The sequence below is a fragment of the Salminus brasiliensis genome, chromosome 20, assembly GCF_030463535.1.
Source record: "Salminus brasiliensis chromosome 20, fSalBra1.hap2, whole genome shotgun sequence".
Taxonomy (NCBI): Eukaryota; Metazoa; Chordata; class Actinopteri; order Characiformes; family Bryconidae; genus Salminus; species Salminus brasiliensis.
The window spans coordinates 20,500,086-20,517,055 of NC_132897.1; the positions used below are offsets into that span (position 1 = coordinate 20,500,086).

General features: G+C 40.9%; 1 protein-coding gene across 1 annotated transcript in view; it reads right to left on the reverse strand.

Moving 5' to 3' along the window:
- Window positions 1–16,706, reverse strand: part of ssbp2a (single stranded DNA binding protein 2a) — a 43,023-nt gene extending 26,317 nt beyond the window's left edge. Inside the window, exon 1 of the mRNA XM_072664525.1 lies at window positions 16,615–16,706. Within this exon, the coding sequence (XP_072520626.1) occupies window positions 16,615–16,670 (56 nt within the window). The 5' untranslated portion in view covers window positions 16,671–16,706. The remainder of the gene's footprint in view (window positions 1–16,614) is intronic.
- Window positions 16,707–16,970: the final 264 nt, after the last annotated feature.

Sequence of the window (16,970 nt, forward strand, 5' to 3'; positions counted from 1 at the left end):
ATGCTCTGTCAGGTTGACTGAAGTATCTGATTTAAAGCTCTAATTCAGGTTTATCAACTACACTGAAGACATATGATAGCCAACCAGCCAAGATGTGTTGGGTGTGTGTGTGTGAAGTCTCTTCTCTTCTGCATTTGAGCCATGAGGCTAATGTAGGCCTCAGGCAATGGAGGCTATATGTAGATTAATTAGCATTGTGTACACAGTAGTATCCAGTTGCAGCTACACAGACAAGGCCCCAAGGCAGGTTTGGGTGCCAGCCAGCTAAAGTGTTGGGAAAGTAGCGCACACTGGTGTTGAATAATACAGTTTAATTTAGAGTTGTGTAGCTAGTTCATCATTGGTTCCTTATTAGTTGATGTAAAAAGTTACTTACTTCGCTAGTCTAAAGCTGCACTCCGTTTCACAGGGTCCCTAAGCAGTGCCCTTGTATTCCACACACAATACACATCACGTGATATCGGCTAAGGGAACTTCAGTTGGTTAAAATCCCTGCAACGTCATCATGTAAAAGACAGCGCGGCACAATTGCAGCATTCTTTGACAGCTCCTCTGCTTTCTAAAATTACTACTCTGATAGCAAAAGGATAGCGGACCACTGCTGACCCACTAATGGCAAAGCTGGTGCCCCCCCTCCCAGAAAATGCTAATGATATCCTTAATAAATTAGTTAATACATTTCAAGTTTGAGCAACAACATTAACTAAACTGTTTCATATAAGACCTGTTGTTTGTAACATTTGTCTTATTTTCTAAAATAAAAGTCATGTGCATTAAAAACTAGATTCAAAACTAGTTAGCTATTATCCGGGTGGTCCGACGGTGGACCAGCAGTCAGCGGGGTGCCGACCTAATCAAGCCAGTGAACCGATACATGCTTGATGTCTGGGTAACAATCTAGTGAACTGCAGCCATGTCTCAGATTGCTTATGTAATACAGGAATAAATGCGATTTTATGGACATACAACAGGTTGGTGTCCTGTTTAAATTGTGTTGCACTGCTTGTGTTGAGCTCCAGCTGTTTTAACCCCCAAGACGCGATGACTGATTGCAGTAATCCTCCTGTTCAGTGATTAAACCGTTACTCACTACTCCCTACGCAGTTTGAAGATCCCTTCAAACTGAACGCCCTATGGTTTGGAATCACATTTAAAATGTCAGAATTCCCCGTGTGGTCCACTTCTCAGGGAACTACCAGGGTGATCGCAATGCACCTTTCATTGTCCTTTCCAAATTAAAGGCCTAACGCATTCAATACATTAGCTAGCTAACACACAAAAACTTTGTGATCCAGTAACATGTATAATTCTGAGTAATTAATTATTCATACAAACAAACCTTTACCTTTATCTAGCCTGCCAGTGACTCTACCAAGTTTTCTACCAAGTTAGTTAACCTCTGTCATATTAGGGCTTGTTCCACCCAAGATAAAGCTTAGCCCTGTCTGGGGCTTGGTCTACAAGGCAACAAAGGTCATTCAAGCTACATGTCTAAATAATCATACGACTGCTTCACCACATCACCATCACCAGTTGTCACCAGTAATCTCAAATAGCTTTACTTATGGTGTTTCCTTGACTGTCTATAACACACTGCTAGCTATAAAAATAGGCCGAAAAGCACGTGGAGTAGCCACCATCTTGAAGCCTGAATTTTCTGCTCCTTGTATCAGCAGCCATGTAGATGGAGACTTTGCTAACACCCACAGTCACACAATGCTGACAGAACACAGCAGCATCCCAGCTAATTTCCAGCTTAATGTGGTACTGCTCGAGCCTTCCTTATTGCCAGAATTATTAGGTTCATAAATTATTCGGCAGTAGCTCATAATAAGCTCGTTCGTGACTCATCTTCTCCCCAGGCATGGTAACTTCTGCCTGGGGTTTATAAGCATGCTTTGCGTCGGCCTGGCCTGCCCACTGAGCCAAATTTACTGAAAATATTTCTCTGCAGACTTAAGACGAAGCTTTTGCTAGTATTCAGAACACACCAGGCTTCGGCTCTGTAAGCATCTGCAAGATCCGGAGAGGAAAAAAAAAAAAAAAAAAAAGGAAAAAGAAAAAAAAAAAGCCTCCCAAAAATTCATGAAAAATAAAACAGGGCAAAAATAAATGTACCGGAACCAAAGGGAAGGAGTATTCACAGGAGGAGGCATTTCATGTGAGAGAGGATGGTGCAGAGGTTGGAATAATGATAGCAGGGTTTTATGGAAACCAAGATGAAAGACAGCCGGGGTTGAGGGAGGAGAACGGGCGGCTGGAAAGAAGGGGGATGGGGGAGTTGAGGGGGGGGTGTCTCAGGCAGAACTCAACAATTAATACTCCAGAGATTCTGTCAAACCTTTAAAACTCGAGATGGGAAGCATCTAGCAGAGAGAGATGGAGGCTGTGAGAGAGAGAGAGAGAAAAAGAGAGAGAGAGAGAGAGAGAGAGAGAGAGAAAGCGATGGAGGCTGAGAGAGACACTGAGACTCCCTTGCTGAACAAAAGCCAAAGGCTACGGAGCGAAACTGGCGAGGAAGCTAGACTGGCTTTAATGTAAGACAAGATAAACATTTCAGAATCACTGGACCACAAAATAAAAAGGAAGAGAGGTGCACAGGAATCCTATAATGCTTAATAACTCTCCACATAACAGCACTTGAAGAAGAAACATGCTCTCCAGTGGAAGAGCGCATTCAAAATCACTGCATTTGTCATCAGTGTTAGAAAGAACGGATCGCTGTGAGGGAATTGGGAACCTTTTTTACACAAACGTTAAAAATGTGATATTTGCATCTTGCATATATCTCAAATGCAAAGAAGTGTCCTACATTTGCTTTGTAGGGGTTTGAGTTTTGCACTGGTGCTACAAGGTAAGTTAATATAGCTAATCAATTTGCTAATGGAATCATGACTCACTAATTAACACTGTGCATACTGCAGGCCAAATCACACACTCATATTTGTAACCAAATGGGCAATATACAGACTTTGGGCTCCTGGCTAGCACTGCCACCGAAGAGCTGTTCCTATCTTCAGCAGACAGCAGAAATGGCCTCGCTCTCACCTGGTGGGTAGGGCGTTTGCTATGTCTGCTAGACAACAGGCATTACGCAATTGGATATGCTTCTCCTGAAGCACACTGAACTGTTAAATGCAACGTTAGCAGCTGCTTGAGGGTCTCAGAGGACACAGGTGCTAGCCTTCACCCGTCCCATGTTGGCAGCATGATGTGCCAGGGGAATCCCAGCTAGATTTCTTTACAGTGCTGCGGTGATAGCAACTCTGGACGGTTATGGCATCTACAACGCAAATACTGCCACCAGAAGACTAGATTCTGAAGTACTGCGGTGAGGATTTGATTGCATTCAGTCTTAATAACATTAGTGAGGACAGGATGACAGAAGACCATCTTTCCAGAGAACACAGTTCCACTGCTCCACAGCTCAATGCTGGGGGGCTTTATATAGATCCCTCTAGCCCGCATGGTTCATGATTATTATCTGCGCCAGAGATTCCAGGTCTACTGGCAGTACTTCTCTACAGGGACTAAACAAGCTGTGTGAGTGCATTTGCACGTCTGTGTCAGCAATGGGTGCAACTTTACATAGCCGAACGCTTTCGTTAGAAAGGGTGTCCACAAACATTTGGACGTACAGTGTAGCTGCCACTGTAAACCGTTCTGACTTGTTTATGTAAAACAATGCATTTCACATCAAACTGAATGACTAAATTAGCTTGTTAAGACTGAAATCTTTAACAACCTGGTGGAATTTCTTTAACAACTTGATTTGTATCATGATTTGAGCATACCACGCTAATCTGGGAGTTTCAAGCTTCGATTTCTTATTAGCTACACAACCTCTTTGATCCAGTGCTGAATTAAAGAAGGACTTTCGCCTGGACTTTAAGATCAGAGAGACGTCAGCTTGCTAGAACATGGTTTTCCACTCATCAAGCTAGGAGTCCGCTAATCACTCTCTGGAGATGACTGATATAAGCAAAGAAAGGAATGAAATGGGACACTGCTGGAGAGTGAGACCACGTGAGACACTTGCTCTCATTAAAGGGAATGGGGAGCATGGCCTCTTTTACCAGTAAAATGCACTGGGTAAAAAAAGGAGTCACCGAATTGGAGAAGAAGGCTGCTCTGAAGGAAATGGCTTTTCCCATGGTTCACTGATTCAGAGTTAGGCAGTCGGAATTAACACTGTGTTACTGCGATTGCATCATCGTTCAGCGTTCAGATCTGTGGACCAAATGCATAAACACTGGCAACAGCTTTCTGAAGAGTAACAGAAACGTTTAGCTAGTCCTCATGTGTGCAATTACGGCCAATTTGCTGTTTTATAAATACTGCTACTAGAGGTGAGCAATATGACAATATTTTATCATATCATGATAAAGTTTCTTATCGTGATACACAATATACTTTTAGGAACATGCAGTGAATATAGGTGCTTAAAGAACAATGACCAACTGCTCACGTCAGTACATTGTAATTTGTCCCGTGTAACTGGATGAAGTGCTGCAAATTTTGAGTAAAAGAGAACGTCCGCACATTTACCAGATGCAAATTATTTCTGACCAATATTATTTATTTCACTCCAGTCTTAGTCACGAAGTGCCTTACTGGGGACCCCTGGGGGAAATTCCTGTATTTTTGTAATGCATACTGCAGAATTAATGCTATAAAAGTTTTACCATATCGTCCAGCCATAACTACTACTGTAAGTTATGCAAATGCATATTTAACAGAATTCCTGCATTAGTTTTAATGTTTCAATGAGCAAAAAGGGTTCTAGATCGTACTTAAAAGGGGTTCTTTGACTTTTCTTTGTGTCCTACAAACTAAATAAAAGATTCTATAAAGAATTCTTCAGTCTTCAAGATTTTTTTTTGCAGAATATTAAGTATTTTTTAGTTTCAACAATCAAATAATCTTTATAATATATAATTTCATCAGTCTGAGTAGGCTGCATATTCAATATTTTCTATTCCACCTTAAATGCTGTTGGATTGGGTTGATCCAAAACCCCAAAGCTGTTACATAACAGTCCTGACTTGTTATATTTTACCATATATATACACCTACTAGTGAAACTGAACTGAGCTTCTAAACTTCATATAGCTATATAACATGCCTACCATTTGCACAGGTGATAATTTGCACAGCTGTACTGATGTAAATTTTCGGTTAATCATGTGTAAACTTTGTGTATTGTTATATTGCTATGTAATAGTTTGAATATAGATGTCGACTCAGGCTACATATGGAAGATTACAGATATTTTTTTACAGCTCTTTATTACTTTTAGTACATTATTTCTCTCAGTGTAAACCTCATATATGGTCATACTTGTGTTGCTCTTACAAAGTAAAATTCCTTGTATGTGTAACATACTTATAAAAAAAAAATAATGAAATTCTGATTCTGAAAGCCCAGCTAGCCCTCGTCAAAGCTGGCGAAGCAGACTCTAGCTGTCGGAGCTAGATATGAGAAAGCGGGGAGCTATGCGAACCAGGCCCTCATGACCATGGCTTTTCGTGTGCCATTGTCAGCAAAAGGGGATCTCAAAAAATGGAGTGGAAAAAAAAAACAAAGTCTCTGGAAGTAAGTGGGTATCTGTGCTAGGCTAAGAGCTAACCCTAGCCAATCGGTTTTTACCACCTCTTCAGATGCGCCAACAGCACTTTTCAAGACAGGATAGCAGCACTAAAACAAAGGTCAGCTACGGTATGCTATGTAATGCTATGCCGTGCGGCTTCTGTGTGAGCCTTTAGATGCAATAAATGAGCCAATCAGAGCAGAGCTCCTCAAATTTTTTATGAGCCCACCATAAAAGGAAAATCTGTGTATTTCAGGTACAAGAACAGGTGAAGTAACAGGGTTGTTAATAGGCTTGTTAAACCACATTTGAGAATTTTTCAACCCAAACAGTGTCACATTTTTACAATTTATACATCAAAGAACTTTAAATACTGATTAAGTGATTCTACGGCACGTAGACGGCACAGTGGAAAATAAGTCATCTTAAGATTCGAGAGTTTTTTTTGCAGCTATTGGGAAGTCTCTAACTTTACCCTGTCAGCATAATCTTTCTTTCTCTTAGTATCTATAACATCATTTCAGTGTTAATAACTGTTCTTTAACCAGTGATGATGAGACTGGCACACAAAACACTGGCGAGGCTTTATGAAGCCCATGCTGAGGCCAACAATGTCCCACTAGAGGAGCTCCTCTTCTGTTTTTCCCAAGGAGTCCTCAAATGGCTGTGTGATACCACATAGGCAGAAGCAGATCTCAAGGTGGGGGAAGCAGGGGGTTCTGTGGGGTGTGTTTACGAGTCCGAAATTCTATGGCACCGGCACAAATGAGAGCTTTCAGCAGCTTTCATGTCCAGAGAGAGACACACAGCAATATATAACAAGAGGAAGAGACCGAGAAAGATAAACAGAGTGAAAACAAACAAAGAGGAGGACACACAGCGAGGGCGAGAGAGGGAGTAAGAGAGAATGAGACAGTGAGAGAGAGAGAGAGAGAGAGGGATGGGGAGAATGAGTAATGAGATCTATGAAGGGAAGAGAGAGACATCAGGACGAGAACAAAAATGGATTGCAACCATGGTGATGGAAAACATTTACAGACAACAGGGAAAAATTCTCTTTCACAAATGGCAAAACAAATCTCCCCACCTCGACCAGCGCTCGCCCTCTGAAATAACACACGAGCGCAACTGCAGAGATGTGTCATACCAGTAAACATGCACTACGAGATCTTGGGGCTACAAAGCAGGAGAATTGTCTCCTCTGTGGCAATGATAACGCTGACGCCGAACCCCACAGTCCTTCTGGGAGTTCAATCAGGTGGTGACAGGAAAACAATACCATGCTGCAATGTAATAAAAGTAAGACTGTTGCAAGGAGTTTAAAAGCTGTTTGTCTTACAAGCTGAGGTTTAAAAAGAGATTAATATGTATAAAGTATAGTTTCAGATCTTTTGTTTTGTAGCTACGTTACTCAATACATTGCCATAGCAAAGCATAGCATAGCCAAGAATAGTCTAGCCAAACACTTTAACAACAACTACTTTGTAATTATTCCTGAATCTTAATGCATAGTGCCACGATTCTCTCTGTGTCCTCTTGGTGGCCTCCTAGCATCACGATGCTGTTCACGATCTCCCTGACTTCCTCCGGCTTTCACAAGTGGGCAGGGAGTATGCAAATTTCGGGAGTGGAAATATAACGAGTCAAGACAAAACAGTTTTGGGGTTTTAGAATTGGCCGGTTTTAAGTCCAAGACCAGTCCTAAAACAGCAAAACAAAGGACCTGTGCATTAACATGCGTTCTGTATCCGGATAGTATCTGGATCCACTTTGACCAGATTCTGTTTACACTTGTCGTTATAACGCGGCCCCAGTCTGATCAGATGAGATCCGATTTTGCTTTCCCGCATTAAAAGCACATTAAGCGTACATCCTTTTCGTTTTACTGCCTGTAAACAACGGTTTCTCATCGGAATCTTCCTGCTACTGGAGACCGTGAACAGTTTAGAGGATGGTGGGGGTTCTACAACACAGTGGATGCGCTGCAATAGATGGTTCTGCAGTTTTCATAACGGTTCAGTCAGCAAACTCTATAATACTGCCCTCATCTACTGGTAAATAAGCACAAGCACAAGCGTACACACATGCACACACACATACGGGAAAGAGAGAGAGAGCGAGAGAAAGAAAGAAAGCAAGAAGGAGCCAAGATCCACACTTCTTGACAGGGGCATTTCCGCTTGCCTGACGGAATCTGATCTCAGAAAGCAAATTCCACTTACTCTTGTATTACATGTGGGCGAGATCTGTCTCGGACCACCTCCGAATGTGGTTTGAGTGATCTGATCATAATGTGTCTTGAGAATGTTTACATCTGGTCATGCAAGTTAATGCCAGGTGTGAACAGGCTCAGACAGTCTGGGTTTGGTCTCAATCTGAACATTATTTTCTACTCTGTCAGGGTTCAGAAATGAAAGCCTAGAAAAGTCCTTTATTTCCACTTGCTTCTAGAAAGGTGTAGAAAATACTCCTGCAGCGTTTCACTCACAAACCGCTGGTAAAGAAAAAAAAGGGAGAGAAATTCTCCACTTTGCGGCTTTCGAGTTGGTTTCTGTGGCAAACAAGCTTGAGTTAATCGCATAAGTGCTGTTGGTGTTGTAATTAAAACTATCAGAGGTGCCGGAGTCAAGACTAAGGCCAGATTAGGATTTAAAAAACTGCAATTGCTAAATTCTTCACAGTAGATCCATTATACATGGTAGATTTACCATAATGGTGAATAAAAATCTGGAATACAGATTGTAATGTTAAAAGACAAGTCTCGATCCTTTTATCTTAATATTGGGTTGTATAAAACCATGCAAAGCTACCCACTGCGGAGAGCAGTGACTTATTACAGCTAAGCATTAGAGCTGTTGCAAACTGCCGTGTTTCTGTATCTCTGCAATGTTTAAAGGAAGAACATGCTTAAAAAAGGGGAAAAAGGAAGGTAAAGAAATAAAAGCAATAATGTTTAGCCTAAAGTCAACAAAATGCAGCCACACTAGGCTTCTTTCTGCAAACTCTTCCAAGTAAAATGGCATTATTTTCAACGTATTTTGCCATAAATGAGCGGTTTTGCAGAGCAAATAAATTGAACGAATGAATGAACACGCAAATCTGCATCCTGCTGACCTCTCTGAAGGACCTTTGTCCCAGCTCTGAAAACCCAAAACAGAGACACTAATGTAAGCCATGTCTAAGCTTTACAGTTTTATCCCCACTGGCTCTAAATAGACCAATAAAAGAGAGAGTCTGCGCGCAGTGTCGGTCAGGAGACTGTATTTTCATCTGTTAATTATCACATTTTTATCGTAGTTTATCGTAGGTGAATTCGCCAGCAAGCTAGCTAAGCTCAGCTGAGGAGCTGATACACAAATCACCCACAGCCCAGACTGCAGCAATCGTAGAGTTTTACACCAACACTCATTACGGTTACCACTAAACAGAAGCCCAATCTGCCCAAACTTCAGAACATGGGGTCTAAATTGATCAATTTAATGCGTATGATGCAGAGAAGCTGAAATGATGTGATGCCTTGTTATGTGAGGACGCAGTAAAGGTATAAGAGTGTTTATACACAAAGTAAAGGTTAGCAAGATAAACCAGGTATATTTTGATGTGACACGGACTTTAATGTGTCGTACAATGTTCCCGAAAAGAGTGGAGGACAAAGCAGGAGTTACTCAGGCAAGCAGTCTGATACACAGGAGGGGAGGGCTGTGTGCTGTGTTTTTTTGTTGAATTACAGAACGAGGGAGAGTGGATGACTGACAGAGAGCAATAAGAAACAGAAGAGAATCAGGCAGACAGATCGGCACGTAGTTCCTAAGAAACAGGGCCATGCTTGCTTTACCTTGAAGTAAGCTACTGCTTGTATGGTGCAGCATGTTCTGTATAGCCTTGTACAATCAGGAACTGTACAGCAGTAGGTCAACAGCTTCAGCTGCTTATTTATTACTGATATCAGGTTGAACTAATGGTCAGTAAACTTAAAAATAAGCTAAAACAGTGGCCTGCATGCCCTCTGACCATCTAAAGGCGTCAATCTCTGCACCCAACCAATGCGCCCCATACCATACACAACAATACTTTACATACTACACTGATTTTGAGCTTTTAATGCTATAAGTGGGATACCACTGCATCATGTAACTCCTTACAGTAATATAATTACTTATTTCTATAACAAAGTAGTGTAACATTAAACAGTTCGCTAAATATAAGTGTTATTGACTTGATAAGGACCACAAAACTTGCATGACGCAAAACAAGAGTCACCGTGATGTTTAGAGTGTGGCGTAAATGCATTTGGATTACTGGCATGCTTTACTGTTTGTGTGATATCTGGCACTGCCTCCCTCATTTGCATGTATCGTTAGCGATTCACAACCCACAATCATCTCACTAGACATTCCAACTAGATTTCCCATTAAAGTGCTTTCCATCATTTTTTTAAACATGCATCACAGGCACTCTTGATGCACTCTGATACACCCTGATAACTGATTAAACAATATATTTAAACAACTCATTCTGATCTGTTTGGATTGAGCAAACATTGCAGTTGAGATGAACATCTATATCCAAGAGTATATCCACCTTCAGCATACGTGAATACTCCCACGTTTAGAGGGGTTGTAATAAACAGGCGGAGCTTTGGAGGTGCCACACACAGCTACGTAATACCAGGGGAAAAATCCTGTCTATTTCATCATCAATTGCTTCATCAACAGGTGGACAAGGGGCTGATTTATTACTTTTTTGGACAAATCAAAAATATCACTTTTTTTACCCAGAGGTGTATGTATGCAATATTTAGAATTTACACACAGTTTAAGAAAAATTCCAGATTCAATATTGAATATATCATCAGAATAGATAGTTCTGCTGCTCTGTTAAGGTGATTTAGAAGTATTAAAGTCATCAACTCCATGCAGCTATGCAGCTTGTGTCAAGCACTAAAACTGCCTGTATATCTGGATCATTTTTCTTTCACTTTTTTTATTTTGCCTCAGCTTCTGACAGAATTAGATACTATCACTACATTAGATACCATGTTGATTTAGTTTGTTTACATTTTGGCATCCAAACAGGCAGAGTGTTGGTCATCAATATGCATGAGTGGATTCTGATTGGATGTTACTGAGGTTAAAGGCAAATACCATAAGAGATAAACAGGGAGTATCATGCCAAGACCCACCACACTGTGGTATCCTATAGAGCTGCTCAGTCTCTCAGCATCCTCCTTTTGCTTGCCTGTTCATAAGGTTAAAGTAACTTTCTGAACAGGACATGAACCTCTTGCTCTCTCATAAGTCTCTCAAAGAACTATATTAATTACGTGTGATGATTTATGAAATTTACATGGATTATCTATGCCTGTCCTTGCATGTAATTTCACCTATGATATACTCGCCTATCGTGACATAATTGGTGTCATATCGCTCACCGCTGAAGGACAGTCGTTTGAGAATTGCTAGAAAAGTCAAGCTGTGTAACTTAAGGTGATGTCACAGGTTATTTAACAGGCTTCTCACACACTGTTACCTTTGGTAGACCATGAAACAGAGGTGAAGAACAAACTGTCTCTCTCCAGTTTCTGTTTCTGGCTCATTCAGTCCTTCAGCTGAGGATAAGATGGTTTAAATGACGGCAGGCGTCGGCAGCTCTGAGCATCATCATCTTATGCAAATCTCATGAGCTTTCCTTCGCTCATCACCAAGCACCTACTAGCGCTACTCGGCAGGGTGGATCCTGACGTCCTAACGCAGCCAATCAGAACTGGTGGAGCGCAGGAGAGAACGGCGGCACAATCACATTCATTTGCTTACCTCAGCAAGCGAAAGGAATATGCCGAGAGGCTAAGCGGCCCTAAGGGTGCCGTTTGCCGAAGTTACAGCAAACAGACTATGTCGCCAGAAATGCTGCTTCAATTAATAAACAAAAATAGAATAATATATCAAATCTGCAACGCATAGAAATGTCCCAGTCTCTAAAAAAGACACATCAATGACACTTGACTACTTACTGAACTATTCTCATACACACACACACACACACACACACACACACACACACACACACTACTGTTCAACGTCAATATTAACCTCACAACATGCATTTGACATTGTTGAGAACGTCTTTCGGATTATTTAAATGGTGAGAAGCAGTAAATGCTCCAACTACTGAACTTTGCATGTGACAAAAATCTCTGCAGATCTAACAAAAATGAGTCTCATGAACAGGAACTAATACAAGCTGTAAAAAGGTAAAAACAGTACATGGGCAAAAGTATTGGGACACCCACAGGAGCTTTCATGGCATTCCTTCTAAATCCATAGATACTAATATGAGTTGGTCCTCCCATCTGCAGCTATAACAGCTTCTAGGCTGAATTGCTGTGGTTCCTAAACACTTCCCTTTTTCAAAAATACCGCTCACAGTTGATGGTGGGATATCTCGGAGGGAAGAAATTTCACCAACTGACTTTATGCAACGGTGACATCCTACTACAGAACCACACTGGAACTCAGCGAGCTCTTTAGACGTTTGTGAAGGCAGACTGCAAGGCTAGGTGCTTGACTTTATACACCTGTGGTAATGGGACTTTCAGTGATTACGAGATGTGTCCCAATACTTTTGCCCCTATATATGAGACGATATAACTGCCATAAACACTCTTATATCAGAAACTCAGCCATGAGGTTTTGTTAAGTCTTGCAAAAAAACAGAACACACAGCCTACACGTGAGCATATTTTCGCATTTACATTACAATGTTTGACCAACGGACATCAAACCCACTAAGAGTGGGAAGTCTTTCACTGCTACAAAACAAGTCACAGTCTGTTCTGTGCCAGTACTGTAGATTCCATAGAGAATATGATGGCATGCAGTGTTTTAGTTACCTATTATTTAAGCCAACTTCAAGTCTAAAATGCTCACTCAAATTACTTTGTGTTTAATTTAACTATATTCAGAGTAATATATGGTATGGTAAAAATATTACATCACAAGAATTCAAGACATTTTCACCATACACAATATTAACTGTGATATACATGATCAGTAGCCACAGATTCTTAAAAACACATTCAAATACTCTCCCATACGGACTACAGCAATTTTTATTTTATTCAAAATATGCTGCTTCTCATCCACTCAAACCAGACCAATTACACGGTCTGCAATGAAACGTGCATTTGATCAGTGTTCTTCACTGATGATATCCTCAATACGCTTAAAAAAGCATCATTTTATTAATTAAATGTATTGCGATACAGTAAAAGATCGTCATGTTGCCCAGTCCCTACTCCATGTTCATTCTTAAGCTAAGAGCTGAATACAGGGCTGCATTCCTGATGTTAGAAAAGTCTATTTTTAAAAGGTTAAAAAGGGTCTAATCAAAGTTAACATCTGACGTCACTACTCTAAAACAAAGCATCACTACATAAAGCAGAACATGCACACTATTGCTTCAGCGGTGCTTCACAGAGTCCAACAAGGATACTGGTTGGACTGACACTCCAGGTAGGAGGTAGGCAAGACTAAACACCCACATGTAAACACACACAAGCAGTGCTCATTTTCTCACTGGCACGTCTACTGTTCCAGCTGGGCCAACACCACCACGACCACGACCACTCAGAAAACATGCTGTCAGGGATTGTTTAAGTCTTCTGGAATTTAAGGATCTTGGTCATTTATGTTTACATCTAATGTAGTTTTCGATTTACGCTTTTTCTATTTATTGCTTTTAGTATTTCATGATGAGCTGGCCAACTTTATCTACTGAAAACACTGGCAAATACTGGCAAATCTGAACTGAGAGTTAGCATAGCTACAGAGTATTAGAGTTAGGAGTGTGACAATTTCAATACAGTATCAAACTATGAACTATGAACAAAAAGGGATCATTCGCCATAGGAAATTCACTCTTCTTTTTGTGCTCGAGTGAGAAAAAGGGAATAAAAAAATGACAAAAGAGGTGGAAAGAAAGGGAGAGGAACATAGAAATAGGTAAGGGGGATAGAATGAACTCAATTATAAGCCATGTAGAGCGTCAAATATGTCCATGCACGCCTGTGCTGTTTTAGGATGCGCCTTATTTATTTATTCTAGCCGCTGCATGTGCTACATTTGCAGTTTTACAGAAAGCAAGTTTCCAGTAATTAGGAGTTTACCATAGCTGCAGGATTGTCATTTCAGCAGCTGTGAAACAGCAAATATTGGTTAAGTCTAAGCATCATTTATTTATGTAAGTGATTTAAATTAACATTTAGAAAAAGTACACGGATGAATTAGGATCGCGTACTATTCCAGCACTAAACCTTTTCAATTCTGAAATGAAAGAGCAATTCTAAAAAGCAGAAGAAATGTACTGGAAGAATTGAGAAACTCTGCTCTCTTCTAATGGGTCTATGCTGTCTTTCATAGAAAATATGAGAAAGCATGAAAAGCTGAAACTGGTTATAGTTGAGGGGGAACCACAGAAGATCTGCACAACCTAAACAAACTCACTCAGAGTAATCTGATGGTGAGAAATGCACCATTCTAAGGAAGTGCAGAATCAGTGCAACAGAACACTTGGTTGCTGTTGTGCAAAAACCTTGTTTGTCCAAAAATGGCAACTTTACACGAGCTTTCAATAGAATCCCTGTAAAAGGTTTTTTTCCCATCATTTTGGGTTTTATCAGTAAGCAAAACACTGTATTTACGTTGTAGACACTGAGCAGGTTTTCAAATTGGTGAAATTCCCCAATAAAAATTACAAATACAGACATTCTTGTTGTTCTAAACGTATAGATTTTGGTGTCAAACCAGCCTGTATGAAATACCATTAGTTCTGCAGAATTAAGACAATTCTAATATAAATATCATAAAATACAGAAAGACTGGTTAAATCTTGACCTCAAGATCCAGCAGTCGTGCACTAAGGGTATTGCACTAAAAGTAGTAAGCTTAAATATTACTAAGGTTTCAATAAGATGAGGTTTAAGGCACTTGAAAGGTTTTGAACTGCTGTGGATTTAGGACATAGGAATGAAGGCACTAAAGTTTAAGACTATTAAGATTTTAAGGTTCAGAGATTTTAAGGTTTTGAGGGTTTCAAATTCTGGGATTTTAAGATACAGAGGTTTAAGGTACAGAGGTTTTAGGGTATTATGGTTCTGATGTTTAAGGCATTGAGGGTTTAAGATACTGCAGTTTTAAGATACTGAGCTTTAAGGTTTTATGGTCTAAGGTTTTAAATGTATTGAGGTTTTAAGAAACTGGACCTTTAATGTCTTAAGGAACAGAGGTTTAAGGTAAAGAGGTTTTAAGGCCTGAGGTTTTAAGGCCTGAGGTTTTACAGGTACTGAGGTTTTACAGGTACTGAGGTTTTACAGGTACTGAGGTTTTAAGAAACTGGACCTTTAATGTCTTAAGGAACAGAGGTTTAAGGTACTGAGGTTTAAAGTACTGAGGTTTTAAGAAACTGGATTTTTAACATCTTAAGGAACAGAGGTTTAAGGTACTGAGGTTTAAGGTACTGAGGTTTTAAGAAACTGGATTTTTAACATCTTCAGGAACAGAGGTTTAAGGTACTGAGGTTTAAGGTACTGAGGTTTTAAGAAACTGGATTTTTAACGTCTTCAGGAACAGAGGTTTTAAGGAACAGAGGGTTTAAGGAACAGAGGGTTTAAGGAACAGAGGGTTTAAGGAACAGAGGGTTTAAGGAACAGAGGTTTAAGGAACAGAGGGTTTAAGGAACAGAGGGTTTAAGGTACTGAGGTTTAAGGTACTGAGGTTTTAAGGTACTGAAGTTTTAAGGTACTGAGGTTTAAGGTAAAGAGGTTTAAGGAACAGAGGGTTTAAGGAACAGAGGGTTTAAGGTACTGAGGTTTAAGGTACTGAGGTTTTAAGGAACAGATGGTTTAAGGAACAGATGGTTTAAGGTACTGAAGTTTAAGGTACTGAGGATTTAAGGAACAGATGGTTTAAGGAACAGATGGTTTAAGGTACTGAAGTTTAAGGTACTGAGGTTTTAAGGTACTGAGGTTTAAGGAACAGAGGGTTTAAGGTACTGAGGTTTAAGGTAAAGAGGTTTAAGGTAAAGAGGTTTAAGGAACAGAGGGTTTAGGGTACTGAGGTTTAAGATACTGAGGTTTAAGGTACTGAGGTTTTAAGGTACAGATGGTTTAAGGTACTGAGGTTTAAGGTACTGAAGTTTAAGGTACTGAGGTTTTAAGGAACAGAGGTTTAAGGCAAAGAGGTTTAAGGTAAAGAGGTTTTAAGGAACAGAGGGTTTAAGGAACAGATGGTTTAAGGTACTGAGGTTTAAGGAACAGATGGTTTAAGGTACTGAGGTTTAAGGAACAGAGGGTTTAAGGTACTGAGGTTTAAGGTACTGAGGTTTTAAGGTACTGAGGTTTTAAGGTACTGAGGTTTAAGGAACAGAGGTTTAAGGAACAGAGGTTTAAGGAACAGAGGTTTAAGGAACAGAGGGTTTAAGGTACTGAAGTTTAAGGTACTGAGGTTTTAAGGAACAGAGGGTTTAAGGAACAGATGGTTTAAGGTACTGAGGTTTAAGGAACAGAGGGTTTAAGGTACTGAGGTTTAAGGTAAAGAGGTTTAAGGTACTGAGGTTTAAGGTAAAGAGGTTTTAATGAACTGGCGTTTTAAGAGACTGGATTCTTAACGTCTTAAGGAACAGAGGTTTAAAAGAGTGTGTTTCCAGCATCACCAGAACGGATGTGAACTAAAGCCCAGTAAACACACGACGACACACCAGCAACAACAGCAGGGCTCCTCGCGCCGCCACAGGATTTCAACATGTCTATCGTAAACACACAGAGAGAGAGAGAGAGAGAGAGAGAGACACTTCTCCTCAGACACGACTCGTGCTGGTCTGTCTGTCTGTCTGTCTGTCTGTCTCGCCTGTTTCTAACGCAGCCGTGTGAGCCTGCCCGCTCGTCCAGCTCCCATAATGGCGCGGTAGTGCCCCCCTCCTCCTCCTCCGCGCGCTCCTCTCTCCGCCGCCTAAAACCCAAATCAACTTACTTCTCTCTGGCTTGGCTGTCGGACGGCACGCGCACGCTCCTGCTCCTGGAGTACATGCTGGAGCCCCGCTGACTGCCACGCACCTGTCAGCTCATCACGCACTCAAGCCGCACACCGTCACCATGGCGACTCACGCAGGGTCTCCAGCCATTGGCCAGGCGGCGGTAAAGGCACGCCCCGTTTCTCTGGTTATCCAGTCATTAGCGACTGCGTGGCCACGCCCTTCCAGGCGCCCCCGTGCGGCTCTACAGTGTCACCTCGCGTTTCGCAAAGTGACCCCGCTGGAGCTGCTGCGACACTGCTGTCTGTTCAAAGGCAGCGTTTACTGACTTTTATGATCTTACATCATTAAAATC